Genomic DNA, 18,592 nt, shown 5'->3' on the forward strand with positions numbered 1-18,592 from the left:
AGGGCAGATCATCGGAGGGGACACAACCCAAGGCAGTGCTTGTTACCACGTGGCGGGTGACTGGCCGTTCAGCCACTTCACGCTAAATGTTGTTATTATCAGAAATACCTCCTACTTCATGCCAGGCGTTTTACTAAGACATTATTTAATGCACCTGTCCCTTAAGCCAAGGAAGAAACCAAGGCTCACAACGTTAAATGACTTGCCCGAGGTCACAGAGAAGGGAAGTGGGAGGGAAGATACTACAATTACGTCAGATGAGAAAGCTGAGTCTGTATTCAGTGCCCTCTTAATCCCATGAAGAGAGTTCAAGCAATCGGAATTGGCTCTCCAGAGAGCTGTCCTCCCTCAAGTTAAAGAAAGACAAAGAGCCACTCTTAAAGATGCAGATGTCACTCTGTCTACATGCCCCAATTAGTCTAATCTGGAATTTCCTTATTGCAAAAGGCATTAAATCAACTGCAACCACACAAACAGAGGCTCAGGGACACTGTTCCAGAACTAGAGTTTGCAGAAAGGGTGCCAACTCTGCTTTGTCACGTCAGTGTAAGTCACAGAGGCCTTTCCCTGAGTGGACTTTTCCCCCTCCAACTCCTTGAAGGCTACAGAGGAGACTACAAAGCTTAAGGTGTCAAACGAGTGATTTCCTTAAAAGATCTTACGACCGCATTTTTCACCAATAGTCTGATTTCACCCCCAAACGTCTGCCTCACAGTTAAAATATATACAGGAACTATAAAACAGCTGTCAGAGCAGGACCTTGGAGAGGGGCTGGGGAGTAAGACCAGGGGTTGTGATAAGCTCTGGGACGTTTGGAAATGAACGGTATCGAGGATGTTTGGTGAACAGTATCGAGGATGTTTGGAAGAGGAATAAATAAATTGCACCAACCTTCCAAGAAACTGGACTTCTCCTCGATGGTGATGAGGGATGGACTTGTACTTCCCTGTGTCCCCTTCCGGCCGGCTCACAGAATAGCCTGCATTCTGTACTCTGTCCAAGACAAAGAAAATGGGCTTTTCGATGGAATGATCAAGCCCTATAATAGGTGACCAAGCCTATGCCGAGCCAGAGAAACCTCAAGCTGAACTTCCTCTAAATATTCAAACTGCCTACACCCTCCAGATAAGTTCATGGTTTTAGAAAAGAAGTCTACAATACAAAAAAAGTTTTGGAAAAAAAAATTCAAAATTCAGAAAGAAATTAAAAATTCTTGAGAGTAAGGTTTGACGTTGGCTCTCTCTCAGTGACAGGTCCAACAGGGAGTGTCCCCGGCAGATGAGCACACACACTCCCCGCTGCCCGCTCAGCTGGGCCCCATCGCAAACATTTTTTCTTCACAGGTGGACAGCACACTTCCACAACCCAGCATAAAGCAAGTCAGCAAAGTTAGAGTTGCTATGCATTTTCCCTACTTAGGCAGAGCTATGTCTCCATGGAGATGAGCTTATTTACATCACATCCTCCACTCTAGATGTAAAATTTCACAATTTACGAAAAGTCACTAGGAAGGAATTAGAATTTAGAGGAAGTATTCAGGATATTTATCCTAATATGACAAAGATAAGATTTCCCAAGTTGAGTTTACTCGAAACTTGACTGGGCTCTAAGAAATCATTAATATATGAGGGTAGACTTTGGGTGTTTCTATGTGAAATCTACGGTCATTTTCATATTATTTCAACATCTTCCTGACTCCACATTATACTTATTTGAAAAATACTGTGTGCCTGGCATGGTGCAGAGCGCTGGGGGGAGCCAGCCCTCTGCACCAGCACCGAGCTGCAGAGAGCAGGATGAGAATTGTGACAGATGAACTGTCCCGGGGCAGTTCAACTAGATTCAAGGGTCAGTCGCACCAGTTACATGTACGGAAAAGCTCTTCCACCTGCCTAGGTTCCTAAGAAACCCGAATTTAAAATATGAGATGTCATTTTCACCTATCAGATTGAAACAGAATTGTCTGGAGCTTCTTTGTCCGACGTAGTAGCCATGAGCCACGTGTGGCTACTGAAGGGCTAACGTGTGGCCAAAATGTAAAAGGCTGTTTATTTCCAACGCTGGAAGCGGTTGGTGTAAGAAAACGGGTATGCTAACGCACCGCTGGTGGCATTTTTTTGCAATCTTTTTTTTGGAGGAAAATTTGGCAGTAACTATCAAAATTTAAAGTGCATTTACTTCTTGACTCTGTAGTTCCATAACTAATCTTTCATCTAAAGAAATATTTGTACATATGAACAAAGGATGTTCAAAATTGTAAACAATAGGAGAGGATGAACATAAATTACTGTGTATGTACGTAAAGGAATACCATGCGGTTGTTAAAAATAAAGAAGAGGCTGGCTCTCTATAGTAACATGTTGAGAAGACGAGAAGGGATGTGTCTGAGTTGCTAAAATATGAATAGAAAGACATACAGAAAGAAACAGCTCGTTAAAACAGCTACTTCTTGGGAATAAAACAGGATGGCAATGGGAATTAAGATTTACTTATACGCTTTGGTTTATCCACTTCTGTATCATATAAATTTTTACCAGCAAATATTACTTTGTAATTAACAACCAACGACATATACTTTCTTTTTTAAAGCCAAGCTAGAAATTAAATAGATACAAAGTGGAAATTCTTTTGCTTAATTCATTCCTTACTTGGTTACCATTTACTCACTCTGGAAAAAATATTAGCTCACACCACTCACCGACTGTTCACACAAAGTCGGATCATGCAGGCCTTCCCTGATGGCCTGGAAGAATCTGCGTGCACATAACACTAACATTCGACCTCTGGTCTGAGATTTTGGTGAAATCTGCTGTGAGTTGTGAAATACATGCCAGATTTCAAAGACTTTGTGAGAAAAAAATGGATGCAAAAGATCCCATTACCGTTTTATATTGGTTACGTGTTAAAATGACGTTATTTTGGATATAGTGTCACATATATTTTTACCTCTTTTCTCTTCCCCCTTTTTAAATGTGGCCACCGGAATGTTTTAGGTGGCGCGCGTCATGCCATCCTGGGCGGCGCTGGCCTGCAGAACCTAGAGCGGTGGCTCAGGACATGGGGGGCGGAGGGGGAGGTGCTCAGTACCTGTTCCATAGGTCGTCGTCTTCTCCGCCCCAGCCCCAGAAAGCATTAGGGAAGCCATTGATTTTCCGGAACTGTTCCACTGTTAGGCCGCTCACTCCGCCGAAGAACTCAGCATAAGGGAGCCTAAAAGGAGATGTACAGCATCGGTCACCTGTGCACGGGCCGGCTCACTGGAGAACTGTCTTAAGTGAAACGATGCTCTCTGTGCTACTGCCCAGGACCGGCCAAAGCTGTTTCCTGCTGCTGAGACGCAATACCCAGGGCAGCTCACTGAATTTTCAATAACGGCTTTATCGAGACATAATGGACATACCGCATAACTCTTCACCCATTTCAAGTGCATAATTCAATGATTTTTAGTGCATTCACAGCTGTGTGACCACGACCACAGTCAATTTAAATACATTTAAAATTATCCCCAAAAGAAGCCTGACACCCATTAGCAGTCACTCCCCATTTCTGCCTATTTTCCTCAATCCTATGCAACCACCATTCTCCTTCCTCTGCAGATTTGCCCATTCTAGACATTCTGTACAAATGGAATCATATAACATGCGGTCTTTTTTAACTAGTTTCTTTCACTTAGCATAATGCGTTTGAGGTTCATCCACGTTGTCACAAAAATCAGTATTTCATTCCTTTACATTGTCAAATAGCCATCCACTGTATGGATATACTACATTCCGTTTATCTATTCATCAGCAGATGGGCATTTGGGTTGGAGTTAATTGGATTTGCCATCTTTGTATCTCTATCCTTTTAGATTTAACTTCTTTAATTAAAAAAAAAAAAAAGATACTCACAGATACATATACTTATCCAATTTAGTTGCAAAGTGCCTTGGCATCAGTCCGCATCCATAATAGTTACGATCGCTTTCTGGTATATGATCCACATCATGAAAAATAAGACAGTCCCAGTCCAAGTCCTTCATTGCTTCTTGAAAACCGACGTTGAAAAGCATGGCTCGATTAAAGGGCTGGGTGCCAACCTAAAAGAAGCAGAACTTCATTTTTAAGGACTCTTGAAGCAAAATTGCCATTGCCCTGAGCCTTGCCTAAAAGAAAGCTGATTGAAACCGACTGGGAAAGTCGTGAGGCCAGAAATGAGGCAGGTCCCGTGCCACTCATCACCGACTCACAAGCCACCTGACCTCTGGCCTCGATTTCCTCAGAAATACAGGGGGTGACAGTGATAAACCTAAGCTCCTCTCTCCTGAGGCCGCTGCAGAGGCAAGCATGCGGCCGTACACAGCATCTAGAAGATTACTCAGCCCCGTAAGGGGAAGAAAGGACAGTGTTGCCATTTCTACTCGCGGCTCCTTATCTTGAGGGGAATTTCCTGGGTCTCCTAAAGGCACTGCCCAAAGGAGCTCCTGTAAAACCACCACACAGGAGGCCTTTGCTCAAGGGTAAACAAGGTTCCCTCTGGGACTTGAATCTGTGGAGACAGAGCAGCATTTCTACGAGGAGCACCAAACTGCTCTCTGTTCCCCGCCCACCTCAGGTGGCTCAGTCAGAAGACTTCGTTTCTACAGGCTCTGCACACTGAAGACGGATCGGCTTGACGCACCCAGACCGCCGTGTCAGGAGAGAGAGGAGGGAAAGGAAAAGGCCACTCACTTGCTCCACCACGTAGAACGCGAACTGCAGGCGCTGGCGCTGGAGCATGGGGATCAGGTGCCTGAGCAGGACGGGGAGGTGCTCATGGCGGTTCCGGAAGGGAATGAGGATCGCCACCTGAAGCGAGTCACAGCAAGAGAAGCCATCCGTTAGTCCTCTCGACTTCCGCTTCGTGGCAGGACACTCCTGCACAAGTGGTGACCGGCTCTTGGGGAGCAGACTTTGTTCTCAACTTCCTCTGAAGGAAGATCTATGTTGGCAAGCGGACCCTGTTCTTATGCCGGGCACATAGTGGGCCTGCTAAACGAACTCATTCCAGGCCGCAGCCCAGAGGAAGGCATACACTCCCACGGCGACCTAGTGCAGATGCATCCACAGACAGAGAAGCATCCAACTAAAGGAGGCTTCACAAAACGTTACTTCCCCTTACAACGTGCAATGCACCTTAACCCAGACATATTTATTTTTTAATGATGGCCATTAAGTTGACTTTACATTCCAGCAAGGGGCTGGAAACACTTATCTGTTCCTGATCTGCTTTGATCATTGCTGCACCACAGCGTCCTCTACAGGGCTGGCAGGGAATAAGCACTTTAATAAAGGTAGAAAGAATGGACTTAAGCCAGTATCAGAAGCTTGGTCCGCACTATTGATGTTCCCTGACTACAGTCATGCAGAAAAACAGTAAAAATCCCTTAGCGTCAGGCTATCTAACTCCACTCTCTATTCCACTAAATTCATAGGAATAACGGCGAATATGGTTAAGGCATGAAGCACTGAATTTGTGAAAATGGCTTCCTGCGAGGAAGATGAAAGGGTCACACTCGGTCACCGGGATGATGCAAATTTCTATGGCTACTTAGGGAAACCCATTCCTCCCAAATATTCCCATGCAATGAAAATACTTTCCATCGGGTAGCAGGGCACAAATTACGAAACGTCACAGTCAGCGAATCCTGTGGTGACTCGAAACGATGGCAAGTCCCAGGTGGGCTTCAGGTCTGACCTCACACCCTACCTTCCACCGAGGCACACAGTCAGAAGGCGTCCAGTGACCTCCGAGCTTGATGGCTGGGTCTTTGGAGAAGAGTTCATGAATGGCATCCATTCCGATTTCACTCATGTTTATGTCTATTGGGCCCTCTGAATAGAGAGGGGGGAAAAGGAGAGAATTAAGAAGCCAGAAAATGACAGATTCTTTTACTCTTTGGGGAATGTCAACGCCTTTTCAGCTCATCGTGTTTTTGTCAGGGCTGCACTGCCCCTTCTCTGCTTTCCAACTCACTGCATTTCAGTTCATCACTGTTACTGGGTAAAGCAGCAAATCGAGAAATCGGGACTTTAGCGTTCTCCTTCTGCCAGGGGTACAGAAAGAAGTCAGGACCAAATAAAACAGCCGCTGAACTTCTCAAAAGTGGCTGAGCTTGGAGCCATCTCTCATGTGCTCCTGAGACAAATATAGACGCGCTGTCCCAATTAATTTATCAGTGACCCTGACTGGTGATGTCCAAACTCAGACCACTCCATCTCTGACGCACGTTAAGAAGCGAAACTCTCTAAGAGATAGAAAAGGCTTAATACTTGTCATCGCTTTAGAGTACACGTGGGATCCTAAGAAAGAAGTAAAAAAGATCCAAAAGTTTTAACTAGCTACCATGTATTTGATTCCCTTTACCCACTTCACCCTCCACCTACTCCCCTATATTTGACTCCCCCTTTAGCTGTCCACCTACCCACCCCCACTTCCTACTCTCTGGTAACCACTAGTCTATAGTCCATGTCCACGAGTCTCTGTTCGTCTGTCTTGTTCGTTTGTTGCTTTTAGGTTTATATCCCACATAGAAGTGATATCATGTGATTTTCAACTTTTTCTCTGGCCTATTTCACTTAGCATGATTATCTTGAGGTCCATCCATGCTGTCGCACATGGGAGTATGTCATCTCTTCTTACGGCTGAGTAATATTCCATTGCGTATATGTACCACAGCGTCTTTATCAAATCGTCTATCGTAAGACCCTCTGGTTGCTTCCACGTTCTGGGCATCGTGAATAATGCTGCTATGAACATCGGTGTGCAAATATCTTTTTAAGAAATAACTTTCCTCATAGCAAACGAGTTATAATCAGTGTGAGATTTATACTAAAAGACAAAGTTGGTTGCCTATACTTTCTCTAGGACATCCTAACAGACCCCAAGTTACAAAGGAGGGTGCGTGAGCAAAGGAAAAGTGAAAGATGTAGAAAATGGCACCAAGAACACAAGCGGCCTTGCAGAGGCTCTAGAGAAGAGTCAGGACACGTAACTTTCACAGTCCCGGTATCCGACGGCAGGGAGGCACCTGTGTTCTCTGTGCAGCCAGACCTTCTGGGCAAGGACATGTTCCTTTTTACTTTAATCGAATAAAAGGCAGAAGAAGATAAGTGAGAGCCCTACTCACTCATGGAAGGGAGCCTTTCGGGGCAGGTGTGGTTTGCAAAGTAGGTGAAGTCTTCAGGAAGGAAAGTTGTGGTTTGCAGGAAGGTTTCGCTGTGGTTCAAGTCAAGAGGATAATCTAGAGAGGTAAGAAAAAAGGCGACTCAGACAGATACATGTGACCATTTCTGCAGTTCTTAGATGCCTACCGAAGAACTTTTTTTCTTAGGTATCATCTTTTGTGAAGGGCTCAGAACTAGTTCTTCCACCGCAGTTAAAAATTTAGACCTATTAATTAAAATGTTAATCAGATGACAGTATTTTAACCAGAGTTTCTGTTCTTATTGGTATTACAGCTTTACATGCACCTGGATACAGTTAAATAACTACAATGTAACTCCCGCCCCATACATTACTCTCTAAGGGAACAACTCCCGCTTCCTTTAGCCAACTACTTTATTCAGTATTTGCCTCCATTCGCCTACACGGTTACTCCTGATACTTCGTTTCAGGTCTTACCTACCGACTTCCCACTATGGAGACAAGATTCCCTCCCATACCACATATCCTTTCCACCATCCGATCTCCCAACAGCCATAGGAACACTGTGGTTAGGACAGGCTTTAGTATTATTTAGTATTATAGTATATATTATGACGATTCTATAGATACTATTCATAGCTGAGAAATGTGGAAAGTTATGATTACTTTTCACTTCCTGCATAATCTTTTCCTGCAGTGACTCCTGTTTTTCTGTTCGCCAAGTTTTATATGAAATAATGACGACCTCAACACCGTGCCCTTTACCACTGTGTCTCCACTTAAGACATTCACAGGCATCAGCATTATCTCAACTTCACCCTCCCAAAGAAGGCCCAGAGCTTTCGGACCCACCCGAAACTGGACTGGCTTTCCCTTGCGTCTGATGCGAGATGCTGCCCTCGGATCTCCCCTCCTCACTGCCCTGGAGATTCCTTGCATCTCTCTACAGTATTGAACTTCATCTTCCCCACGTTTAATTTCTCCTTTTTTAACGCTTGATGGAGCACATCCTCCTAGTAGCCTCCTGAGAAGGGGGAATGGGCAGTGATTCTGAAATCTCGTGTATCTGTTTTTACTCCTCCTCATGTGACTTATAGGTCGGTTGGGTTTATAAAATCCGAGACTGGAAATAGCTTTCCTTAGCACTGTGGAGATGCTGTCTCGCTGAGTTCTCGATTCCACTGTGCCTGTTAAGTCTGAAGCCACTCCAACTCCTGGTCCTTGTCAAAGGTAACCAGCAATTTCTTCTTGGAAGTGTAAAGAACGTTCTCTTTGTCCAGGAAATTCCACGTTGCTGCGCCTTGCTAGGGGTTCTATTTCACCCGCTGTGTGGACCCGTCGGTGGGCCTTCAAAAGTCCAGCAAGTCATGCTTTTCGATTCTAGAATTTGGCAGCAGGAAGGAGGTATTACTGTACTTTCCTCCCCTACGTACTCTGTGCTCTTTTTGGAGACCAGAAAACACGGCTTGGAGGTTGGACCTCGTCTCCTAACTTTCTTATCTCTTCTGACTTCCCATCTTGCCATTTTCCTGCTCTACCGATTTTGTCAATTTTACCTAGTCCTTCTTTTAACGATCATTTCTTCTACTACAATTTTAATTTCCAAAAGTCTTTTTCATTTTCTGAATGTTCATTTCTTACAGTATATTGTTTCATGTTGGCTATCCTTTTTCCCTTACCCTTGAGACTATATATTACTGTTGTCTTAATATTCTCCCAGCATAGTCTGTTTCTTCCAATTTGCTGCTTCTTGTTTGTTTTGACCTCTAGCACAGTGATCCTTGGTCATCTGCTAATATTTACGAGCAGGGCACTAACCAGTGAACTGGGAGGGTCTGAGGTTCTTCATCACAGGGTGTTATGGCCGGAAGTTTGGTTTCAGCATCAATACCTTTGGGTCATTCCTCTTGGTCCGGTCAGATTCCCTAGAGAAGTCTATTCTAATGTCCTGCCGGAATGGTACAGATCTGGCTACAAGCATCCTGGAACTGAGGACACCTAAACCAAGCCAGATGTCCCCAAGGTGAGGGACCCTCTGTTTTACTATCTCGGGAAGTTATCAAGTCTCCAGTGCTTTGCCAAGATGGGGAAAGGGATCTGGGTATCCGAACTAATCTTTATATTAGTTGCCACCTTTATTCTTATCCCCAAAAGTACCTGCTACTGCTAATTCCTGAGCTTCTGGGAGATTCTAGGCTATAAACTGGGGTGGTGGATGGTTTTCCATGCTGCCACATTAACAGACTGTTAAGTCCTTCATCACTGGTCCCTGTTTTCTAACTTCCAAAAATTTTTGCTGTGGTCACCTTTCTTATTCTCCTCATTCTTAAGAGTTTAGGCCATTACATGCATGTGTGCACACATGTGCACACATGCGCACACACAGCACACGCACATGTGCACGCACACGCAGCACGCGTGTGAGCGCGCGTGCACACACACACACACCTCTTTACTGTCCTTTAGAGGGGTTTTAAGAGTGTGAAAAGATGCTTTTTTCCTAGGGGATGGCAGGAAGGGGCTCCTCCAACCTTGTATTTTTTTACAGATAAGGAAACCGAGGCACCATATATACAACCTGTACAAGAAGACTTGCCTGTATGCGACAAATATCTGACTAAACTCTGGGTTAGTGATCTTTCTATCACACTGTGCAATTTTTTCGCAGGATTAAAATCTCTCTCACAATCCTTTCGGATTCATGCTGATTCTAAGAGAATTAAAACTTCCTTTGCAACCTGGAATTCACTTTGCAACCTGGAATTCCCCAATCTTCAACTCGGATGTTTTTTAAAAAGCACTATGAGAGTGTTTCTAAGACTCAAACGGCTAACACAGTGAATCCTTTTATACAGGCGCATGGCTGCTTATTCTACAGGTGTGCAGAACAAAACGTGATGAGAGGCAACTTGAAGAGAATTTTAACAGTCTCTTAAAAGGGAGGAAATAAACAGAATACTACTTTCTGTCCTTTTTAGTTGTAGCTTTCCTGAAAAATCCTAAGCCTGCATTTTTACATAAAGACATAAACCAAGTCAGCGTGAACCCTAAAGGCAAAATTACATTTACAAAGAAATCAGCCCAAAGTCCTCTCAGTTCAATGTGCAAACCCATCCTAAGCTGAGCCTTTTCTGAACCTCCAGTACTAAACATTGCTCTGCATGATTCTGATTTTGCTTCTTATGTACACATACCCCTCCCCCCAACACACAATTCCCTAAGAAAAAAAATTGAAGTTTTCATCTGTACTAGAAAATGTATGTTTGTGATGTGCACATGTGTGGAGGGAGAAGCTGGTTAGGAATAGCATCACAGTAATTACATTTGCCTTAAAGGCAAAAAAAATCCCAGAGGTATTATAATAAGCATTTTTATAAGCAAATCAACAAAACCAGAAAAGAATAATAATTCTAGGCAATGACGGGACAAAGCCTTAGAGCTGCAACCTAAACAGGAAATAAGAAGTAAAAAGAAACATGCAGGAGAGGAAACAAGACACTTCCTAACCTTAATGATCCTACCTTTGGGGTCTGTTTGAAGACACAGATAATTTCCTTTCTACGTCCTTCAAACACTGATAGAATAAGGCTGGTAGCAACTAGCATGGAACGAAACAGGACAAAATAAAACATCTACTATTTTCTTCTGATTACTAAATTAATAATGTCATTAAAAAAAAAAAAAAAAACCCTCACATATATAACTCCCAAGTGGAATCAAAGGACAATCATCTTGCCCTACATCTTGGGGGAAAACCCCTGCAAAAACTCTAATGACCTCATTTCTAATTTCAAGTTCTTTAGATAAAAATTTAAAATCTGCTTTCTCGCCAGCAGCAGAAACCTTTAAAAGAAAGGGACGAGGCAAAGCAAATTGATTGCTCTTGACCTGGTAGAACTGCCGGCTTATTGTGCGGCCGGCCCTAGCTCTCCTCTCCACGCCTGGAAATGGGCGGATTACACTGCAGATGGTCCTCAGGGGATCCACACGGTAATTTCTTACTCTGCTGAAGCAGGAATCCTCTGAATGAGGGAACTGCTGGAAAGAGACGAACGAGCCTGCTGCGTGTCTGTGGCCACAGTTTTACTTTTAATTTAAATCTAATCTGTTTCAAATTAGGACGTGTTCTTCCAGCGAGGGAGGGGGGAGGGTAAAGAAAGCAGCTGTTTTTACATTTATAAAATGGGAAACCGACAGACATCCTTCCTACCTACAGTTCGAACAGCCTGCTTATTTAACTTTGCTCTACATCAGTTGTTCAGCAGCTTTGGTTGCACGTTAGAATCATCTAGGAAGCTCTTACAAAACCCTAATGCCAGGCTATGCACCAGACTAGTTAAAGAAGAACCTCTGGGGGTGTGATGTAGGCATCAGTATTTTTTAAACCTGTCCCAGTCCCAAGGGATTCCAATACACAGTCACGATTGACATCGGCTACTTGGTGGTGGCAAAACGCTGCTGTCTCCCTTATATTACCAAACCTAGTTAAGCAGGGTCTGGAAAGTGCTGACCCACAGATTCTAGAAAATAACCACCACTGTTCTTTCCCATCTGAGGAAAAATGAAACACTTGCCTCTCTGCTTAAGAAAAATGTGGACGTTTATATGTACTAGAAAGATTGAAAGATGGGAACAACTGTCTGTGAAATATAAAGAATTAGCATCCTTCGAGAGTTAGTGTGCTTAAGGATGACTGCCTGCGGGAGAGCAGACATAAAGAAGACTATGGACTGAGCATCTAAGAACCAGAGATGAAAAGATGATGAATATCTATCTCACTGAACATATTGCAAAGCACACTGGCAGATGACTTTATTTATTTTATTTGCCTATGGCAGCAGCCCTGTTTTGAGAAATGTGGATAACAGAACATTTTTCTGACTAAGATGGGATTGGGACCGTAAGCGTGGGAGCTCTGCGTATACATGTGTGCACGTGTTTGTACAGAAGTAAGAAATCTGGTTAAAAGTTACTAGATAGAATGGCACCTGGAAATTCATATTTAATAATGAGAAATGCTCGGCCACCCAGCTTCTCATCTCTTCTATAAAACTAAATGGCTAGATCGAACGAACCCAGAGGATGTCAATATTCTTTTGCATGTCCCCCTACTCCTACTCCTCATAAGGTTTGCAAGACTCACGAAGTCACATACCAGCGGCTTTCAGTGACAAGAAGAAGCTTCTCCAGGTCATTTCTTCAGACTTATTTCCAGGCTCATAGTCTTGATTTCCCAAAGAACATTCTTATTATACAAGCATTTTAGCTTTCAAGGATAAAGAAGGCTAGCGTTACTTAAATGTCACTCTAAGCTTTTTAGCCACACTTAATGAAGGCCTTTGAAGGTGAGTATGTGCCATTCCACTAGTTCAGGGTGGGGCGGTAGGGCTGGTGGACCACCTCAGTCCAGGCTGCCTTCATCAGCCCACAGCGCTCCTGGTGAGAGTGGCCAGCTCACCAGGGCCAGTCATCCGGCTACCTTAGCAGTTTTAGGCCCAGAATGCCCTCTTCTGATTGCGCGAGGCAAAGAACTGCTTTGAAATAGCTTAAAATGGTAAGTTTTCTCTGAATATACTTCCAGTGACATTATATTTCCTCTTTATTACTAACTAGCTAAGGATGTACCAATAACAGAAGCCAATCAAGACGGTAATCTCAGAATTAGGTTACAACACTCAAAATGTGTTTTCTTGTTAAATCTCTTCACTCACGCACTCAAAATTCATTTACTGAGAGCCTCCTATGTGCTAGGCAGTGTGCAAGGTCCTGGGGATGCAGAGATGGCAGAGGCCGTGAGGGCACTGCTGGGACTCAGAGGCCAGCAAACTCCAGCCCCACTGCCACACCAAGCCCCGCAATCCCTGTGTGTTTCGACCCTTCATCCCTAAAATGGGGGAGGGGGACACACATTACTTCCCTTACTGAGTTCTTGTGAGAATTCCATGAGATGATCCACATAAAGTGTCTAGCATGACAAAGCCCTCAACAGCAAAGACTTCCAATTTATAAGGGAAATAGGCATATTAAAAACAAAATAGATGATTAACTATTCCAACCAGAAGGATGTTGGGAAGAATTATATTTTGGCATATGATAATTTGAGAATAAATAAATGCAAGTAGAGTCAAATAAATCATCGGTCCCTGGGTGTGCCTTCCAAGGGTGCAAGTCACTTCTGCACTCAGTTTTCAAAGACAACAACGCCTCGGGGAATTCGTGAGATCCTGTGTTGCCAAATCAGCAGCAGTCTGTGCAGAGATGGAGTCCTGCTATGAGGCCTTCTAACTTCTGGGAGAGAACAGACTACCTGGCCAAATGCCCAGACAGAAGTCCTAGCATCATCTAACCTCGGAGAGGCATGAACACTCAGACTAAATAAATGTAATGACAGCACAAATGTTCCTTTAACCAGAGTGACAGAGAGGACAAAGAGCTCTGGAATGGCAGTCAAAGGACTCCCTAGTTTCACCGCACAATCCTAAAGCAGGTTTGGGGCAGGGTTTAGGGAAAGTCACATGACCATGGCACTCCAACACCCCCGAGATGATCTGTACTACATGTGAGCAGTGGAAGCAACATAATATCCTGCCCATCTGACTAAGCCATATTCGAGTCAAGTGAGACAAAGTATGTGGGGATCATTTGCAAAACCTAATGCCGCACACAGTGAATTAGGGAACAAAAACGTGCTCAGCCTTCTCCCTCGACTTCCAGAACTACAGGAGTTCCTCTTCAGGGTGTGGTGCACGGCTCAGGCAATTTGTCCGAGAGCACAGTTTGGCTAAAAAGCTCTGAAAAGTCCATCAGTTGCTCTTTGCAAACAAGAAGGAAGTACCAAAGCTTATCTGTTTGCTAACTATAGTCCTTTGTTGCTGGTAAGCCAGCCATGAGGACACATGGATAAATTAGGATGTGGTCAATTCTTTTAAAAACTGAACTTCCCTTTGAGAGGTAATGTTTTCTCTTGAGAGCCCGAGCTTCACAAAAAATCTCTCACTGCAATGTCTGCAAAGCAACTGCACATTCCACAGTGAGCTGTGGACTACCTCGGACTCACTACAGAAGAAGAGAGGACCGATTTGGAAGAATATTTTTTTAAAATATACATATTTTATAACAGTAGACTTTAGTGAAATCAGTAAGAAGCCAGAGAGTGCCCATTAGTCCTCAGTTAAAGAGATAAAGGACACATCATGAACGCTTAGCAAAATGAAAACTCAGGACCGATTTTTTAAATGAAAACCATCCCTGGCTAGACTGGACAAGCCATCTGGAAATACGTCCTGTGTTCAATTTTTGGAAGAGTTAAAAAGGGAGACCAAAAAAAGACAGCTTTCTCTCAAAGGTAAAGAACTTCCCATGTATTTGGTCTTTAATAAAAATAGTAAAAGCTAGGTTTTAGGAACAAGTTCTTACAATATGATGTTAGGCAAGCCATCGAACCTCTGTGTTCTTTTTTCCTCTTTATATATATCTAGTGCTTTTCAGATAATAAAAACCACAGGTTAATGTTCCAAAGACTGAGGCAGAAATGTTCACTCTTGTGTCCATCACTACGATGTGTAGCTGACCGGTCTGAAAAGCTTTTTTCAAAGCTGAAGGAATCTGACCACCAGACTCAGCCACGGAGCTGGAATTAAACCACTGGGCAAAAACCACACCTGACTGGGGAGGGTAAACCAGGTGACCTATTAACCTTTTCTTCCAGAAGTCGCTTTTTTAATTTGTAGAAACTGTCCCAGATTACCTGATTATTCTGAAATGGAAACTTGTTAGTTTCAACTAAAGCATTCATAAACGATGAGTCCCACTGGGTGGAAAGAATTCAAGTAGAATGCACGAGGAAAACCAAGGTTAGGGCAACTCTGCCTGTGTGGGAACCAGGGCCAGATTAGCTTTGAAAACAATAGGGACCATCATTATGCCACCACATGGAACTGGAAAGACAAAACAAACAAACTCCACAATGTGAAGCAGCTATAAAATAAGTATAAGGAAGTCCCATTGAGTTCTGTTTTTCCTCATTGGCTGTCTGAACACGTTTTTTGAAATTATTTCCAGAAACAGCTTTTTGATGCTTGTTTTGCTGGTGCCCTAAACATACGCTTAATCTGCCTACTGGGGGCAGCTACACTGAAAGGAGGGGGTCTTGAGAGGTAATGATCCCTCCTCCTCCTGGGAGGGCACTGGGAGCAAAAAGTCACCTTGAAGACAGTGTGAGCGAAACAAGCAAGGATTCATTTTGCAAGAGCTTCTTTTTCAGCAATAAGGTCAAATTCAGCCAAACCTTTCCCCTTTTTCACAATGTACTTTGTTCCATCAAAAATAATTATTTGAACCCAATTTCCCTCTCCTGGGAGGAGACATTCTAAACAGACGACATCTTTACTAAAGGTATACCTGAGTCGTTTACGCTGCTATTCCTCTTGGCATAAGCACTCCGAACCACCTGCTCGTAAACCTGAGCGCCTATTGTTCTCATGTTGTCCCGGATCAGAATGCCTTGGGCTTGCATCATGAAGAGGTAGGTGTTCACTGCAGAAAACAGAAGACAGGAGAAAAAAGAAGTCAATTCAAAAGCAGCCATTAAAACAAAACAAAAAACCGCACATCATTTTAGGTTTCCTTCTTTCTTTTTAAATCTCCTTCAGCTCTATAACCCAACCAACGGCATAACTCTAATTTCCATACTGGGTTCAGTGTTTTCAGGACACCAGCATTCTTTGGGTAGCTAGGAGGACTTAGAGGAATTTCTGTTAATATTCAGCAGTTTTAGAGAAACCATATTTCTAAAAAATTATATTCTACTAGGTTTTCAAATACCCAATCTGTACTCTAGCACTGCGATCAGAAAGACCTTTAAATCAATTACGATGTTTTAAAAAAGATCTCTCTTTAATTTACCTACTCAACACTCAATGGCTATACGCAGAGAATGGAAACCACTGGCTGCTCTTCCTACAGGAAACATTTAGTCTGGCCTGGTCTTGGCGATCTTTTGAAAGTGGTGGGCTAAGATTCTACCTACTTTTCTTTTGGGTATTTGGAGAGAAAAAGAAGATAATGAAAGAATATCATCAGTACTCATACCCACCCACCTCAGCCCCAAAGTCCAAAGCAATGGGGAAAAAGCAGGGGCTTAGGCTAAGTATCAAAACATATTCTCTTTGCAATATATACAAATATCGAATCATGCCGTTCTACACCTAAAACTAATGTTATACGTCAATTATACAGTCATAAAAACAGAACGAAATAAAAAACATATTCTTAACAAATGATTATTCACATTAGCTGCCCAATCATTGTCATTTTGGAGAGTGATCTCCACCAGGTTTTCTTGAAGTCTCTCTATGATATGAAACTGGGAGATCACAAATACAAATAAATATAATTCCTGCATTCAACCTGCAATCTCAAATACCATGCCATCTGTTTTCAAAAAATTGTAAGATTTAAAAACAGCTTTTTAACCAGCCATTCTAATTTATTCACTTTTCCCTCGCCACGGTGAAAGGGGGATGTCTTCCAGGGCCGGTAAGACATTTACAAATCTGACTCTGGTGTGTGCCAGGGATCCTCTGAACTCTTGGCTCACCTGCAGCCAGGCCCCAGGCAGGCCCTGAATGCGAGCTTCTCCTCCAGACTCAATATACATGGCCTTCTGCTGTCCTGGCTATCGACAAGACATATTTTGTTGACTCTATTTCATTATTGTTATCATAGTGTCCAGCACATAATGGGCAGTAAATAAGAACTAACTAGATGAAGCTTAGAAGTCAATTTACTTTACTTCAAACTATTATGTTTGGTGCTTGTACTGGTGATGGGGATGGAGATGGACATAAACCAACAGGCACAACTCTGAATAACAAAAACCCCTGGTAGCCCACATGAAACAGGGACGTAAAATCTTTCAAAAGATTTAAAATCACCTCTAAGGTATATCCCAAGCCATAAAATAATAAAAGAAGTCCATGTTTAGAATGCTTTCAGAGATGACGTAGCAGTTTCAAATCAGGCCTGGCACTGACTACAAGACCAACACACACTTAAATTCTGCATCCTCAGAGAACAGATCAGATAAGCGTTCATCCTCTGTAGCTGGAGAAAGTTATGGGGGAAAAGATAGCTTTAAATCTGTCAAAAAAGTGTAATTCTGTGAAGACTCTGAGAACAAGTTATATCTCATGTCTATATACAGCAGATAGCACAATGCCCAGTCAGTTGGTAGGCAGTGCAAAAATACTTGTTAAACATAAGATTTAAAGGTCATCTGATATCAACCTTCTAAAGTGGTTCTGTGGTCTTTTTAATATCATTTGGGCTACATAATTTGTATGTTATATATGTTATATATAACTGTCTTCAAGTCTTTCTTCCATCCCTAACATACTACTAAACCAGTTGTTTTCGATAATACAAAAACAAGTCTTTATTGAACATTGTGTGTAAAGCTGTTCCCCAGAAATTTAAAGATCTTCTCTGTGCCTTTAATCGTCTACACTGCAAAGGACACTATTGTTAAGTCCTTCTTTTAAATTCTCTCCCTTTCTTAGTTCTGAATCCCAACTGTAGGATTCCTCTAGGTCAGTTCTCAAATTTTACCTGGCTTATCTATCCCCTGGAGAGCTTTTAAAGCCTGCTTCCCAGGCCCCACTCTCAGAGATGACTCAGTCTCCCTAAGAGAGTGGGGAGAATGTGTAACGAGTTTACCAGTGATACCAGGGTGGCTGGTGTGAGGACCACATTTCCAGAACCACTGCTTTAGCCAACTTCAGCTATGTAACGAATAACAACAGTAAGTAACATTTATTGAGCACTTGATCACATAATTCTTTATCTCAATCCTCATGATTACCTTAAGAGGCAAATAATACCATTCAATTTATAGTCAACTTCTAGGCTTCAGGTTCTCCTCGCAGCTTTACCAAGGTCAACAGAGGGATGAATCGGAACCAGGTGTACTACGCACTAAGCTTTACGATCTCACTCATCCCTAGCCACAATCTCCCCCTCAAAGATTTCAAAGACCCCCAATAGCTTAAATGATGACTCTTAAGGAGACAGCTCTCAAATCTTTACGTCTTAAAGCTGCCAGATGGATTTTTCTTAATTACAGTTTCATCCGTAGTGCGCTTCTATGTCTCTTGCCTTTATTCCCGGGCCTCTGCTGACCCTCAGTGTGTCTGTTCTTTCTGCCGTGTAAACCATATTAATCCTTTAAACCCAATCTACATGCTTCTCCAGTCTACCATCCTCAAATCTCTGCGGTACTGTTACAGATGATGAAAAATGAGCCTTTCGTTTAGATTTCGTCTTAGTTTGTTAACAACTGTCTCGTATGTCGGTCTTGTCATTCGACTAACAAATTTACACAAACCACATTATTATTAATGCCTTTTCTAATTTTGCACAGGAATTAGCA

At 42.9% G+C, this 18,592-nt stretch overlaps 1 protein-coding gene across 3 annotated transcripts in view; it reads right to left on the bottom strand.

Annotated features, from left to right (window-relative positions):
* The window catches only part of B4GALT5 (beta-1,4-galactosyltransferase 5), a 54,603-nt gene that overhangs the window by 3,197 nt on the left and 32,814 nt on the right, over window positions 1-18,592 (bottom strand). For all 3 annotated transcript variants that reach the window (XM_025039755.1, XM_025039756.1, XM_025039757.1), the window contains exons 2-8: window positions 15,565-15,699; window positions 7,148-7,261; window positions 5,728-5,852; window positions 4,710-4,826; window positions 3,891-4,078; window positions 3,088-3,210; window positions 892-993 (exon numbers count right to left, since the gene is read on the bottom strand). In XM_025039755.1, coding sequence (XP_024895523.1) covers window positions 892-993; window positions 3,088-3,210; window positions 3,891-4,078; window positions 4,710-4,826; window positions 5,728-5,852; window positions 7,148-7,261; window positions 15,565-15,699 — 904 coding nt within the window. The remainder of the gene's footprint in view (window positions 1-891; window positions 994-3,087; window positions 3,211-3,890; window positions 4,079-4,709; window positions 4,827-5,727; window positions 5,853-7,147; window positions 7,262-15,564; window positions 15,700-18,592) is intronic.

The sequence above is a fragment of the Pteropus alecto genome, unplaced genomic scaffold (assembly GCF_000325575.1).
Source record: "Pteropus alecto unplaced genomic scaffold, ASM32557v1 scaffold45, whole genome shotgun sequence".
Classification (NCBI taxonomy): domain Eukaryota; kingdom Metazoa; phylum Chordata; class Mammalia; order Chiroptera; family Pteropodidae; genus Pteropus; species Pteropus alecto.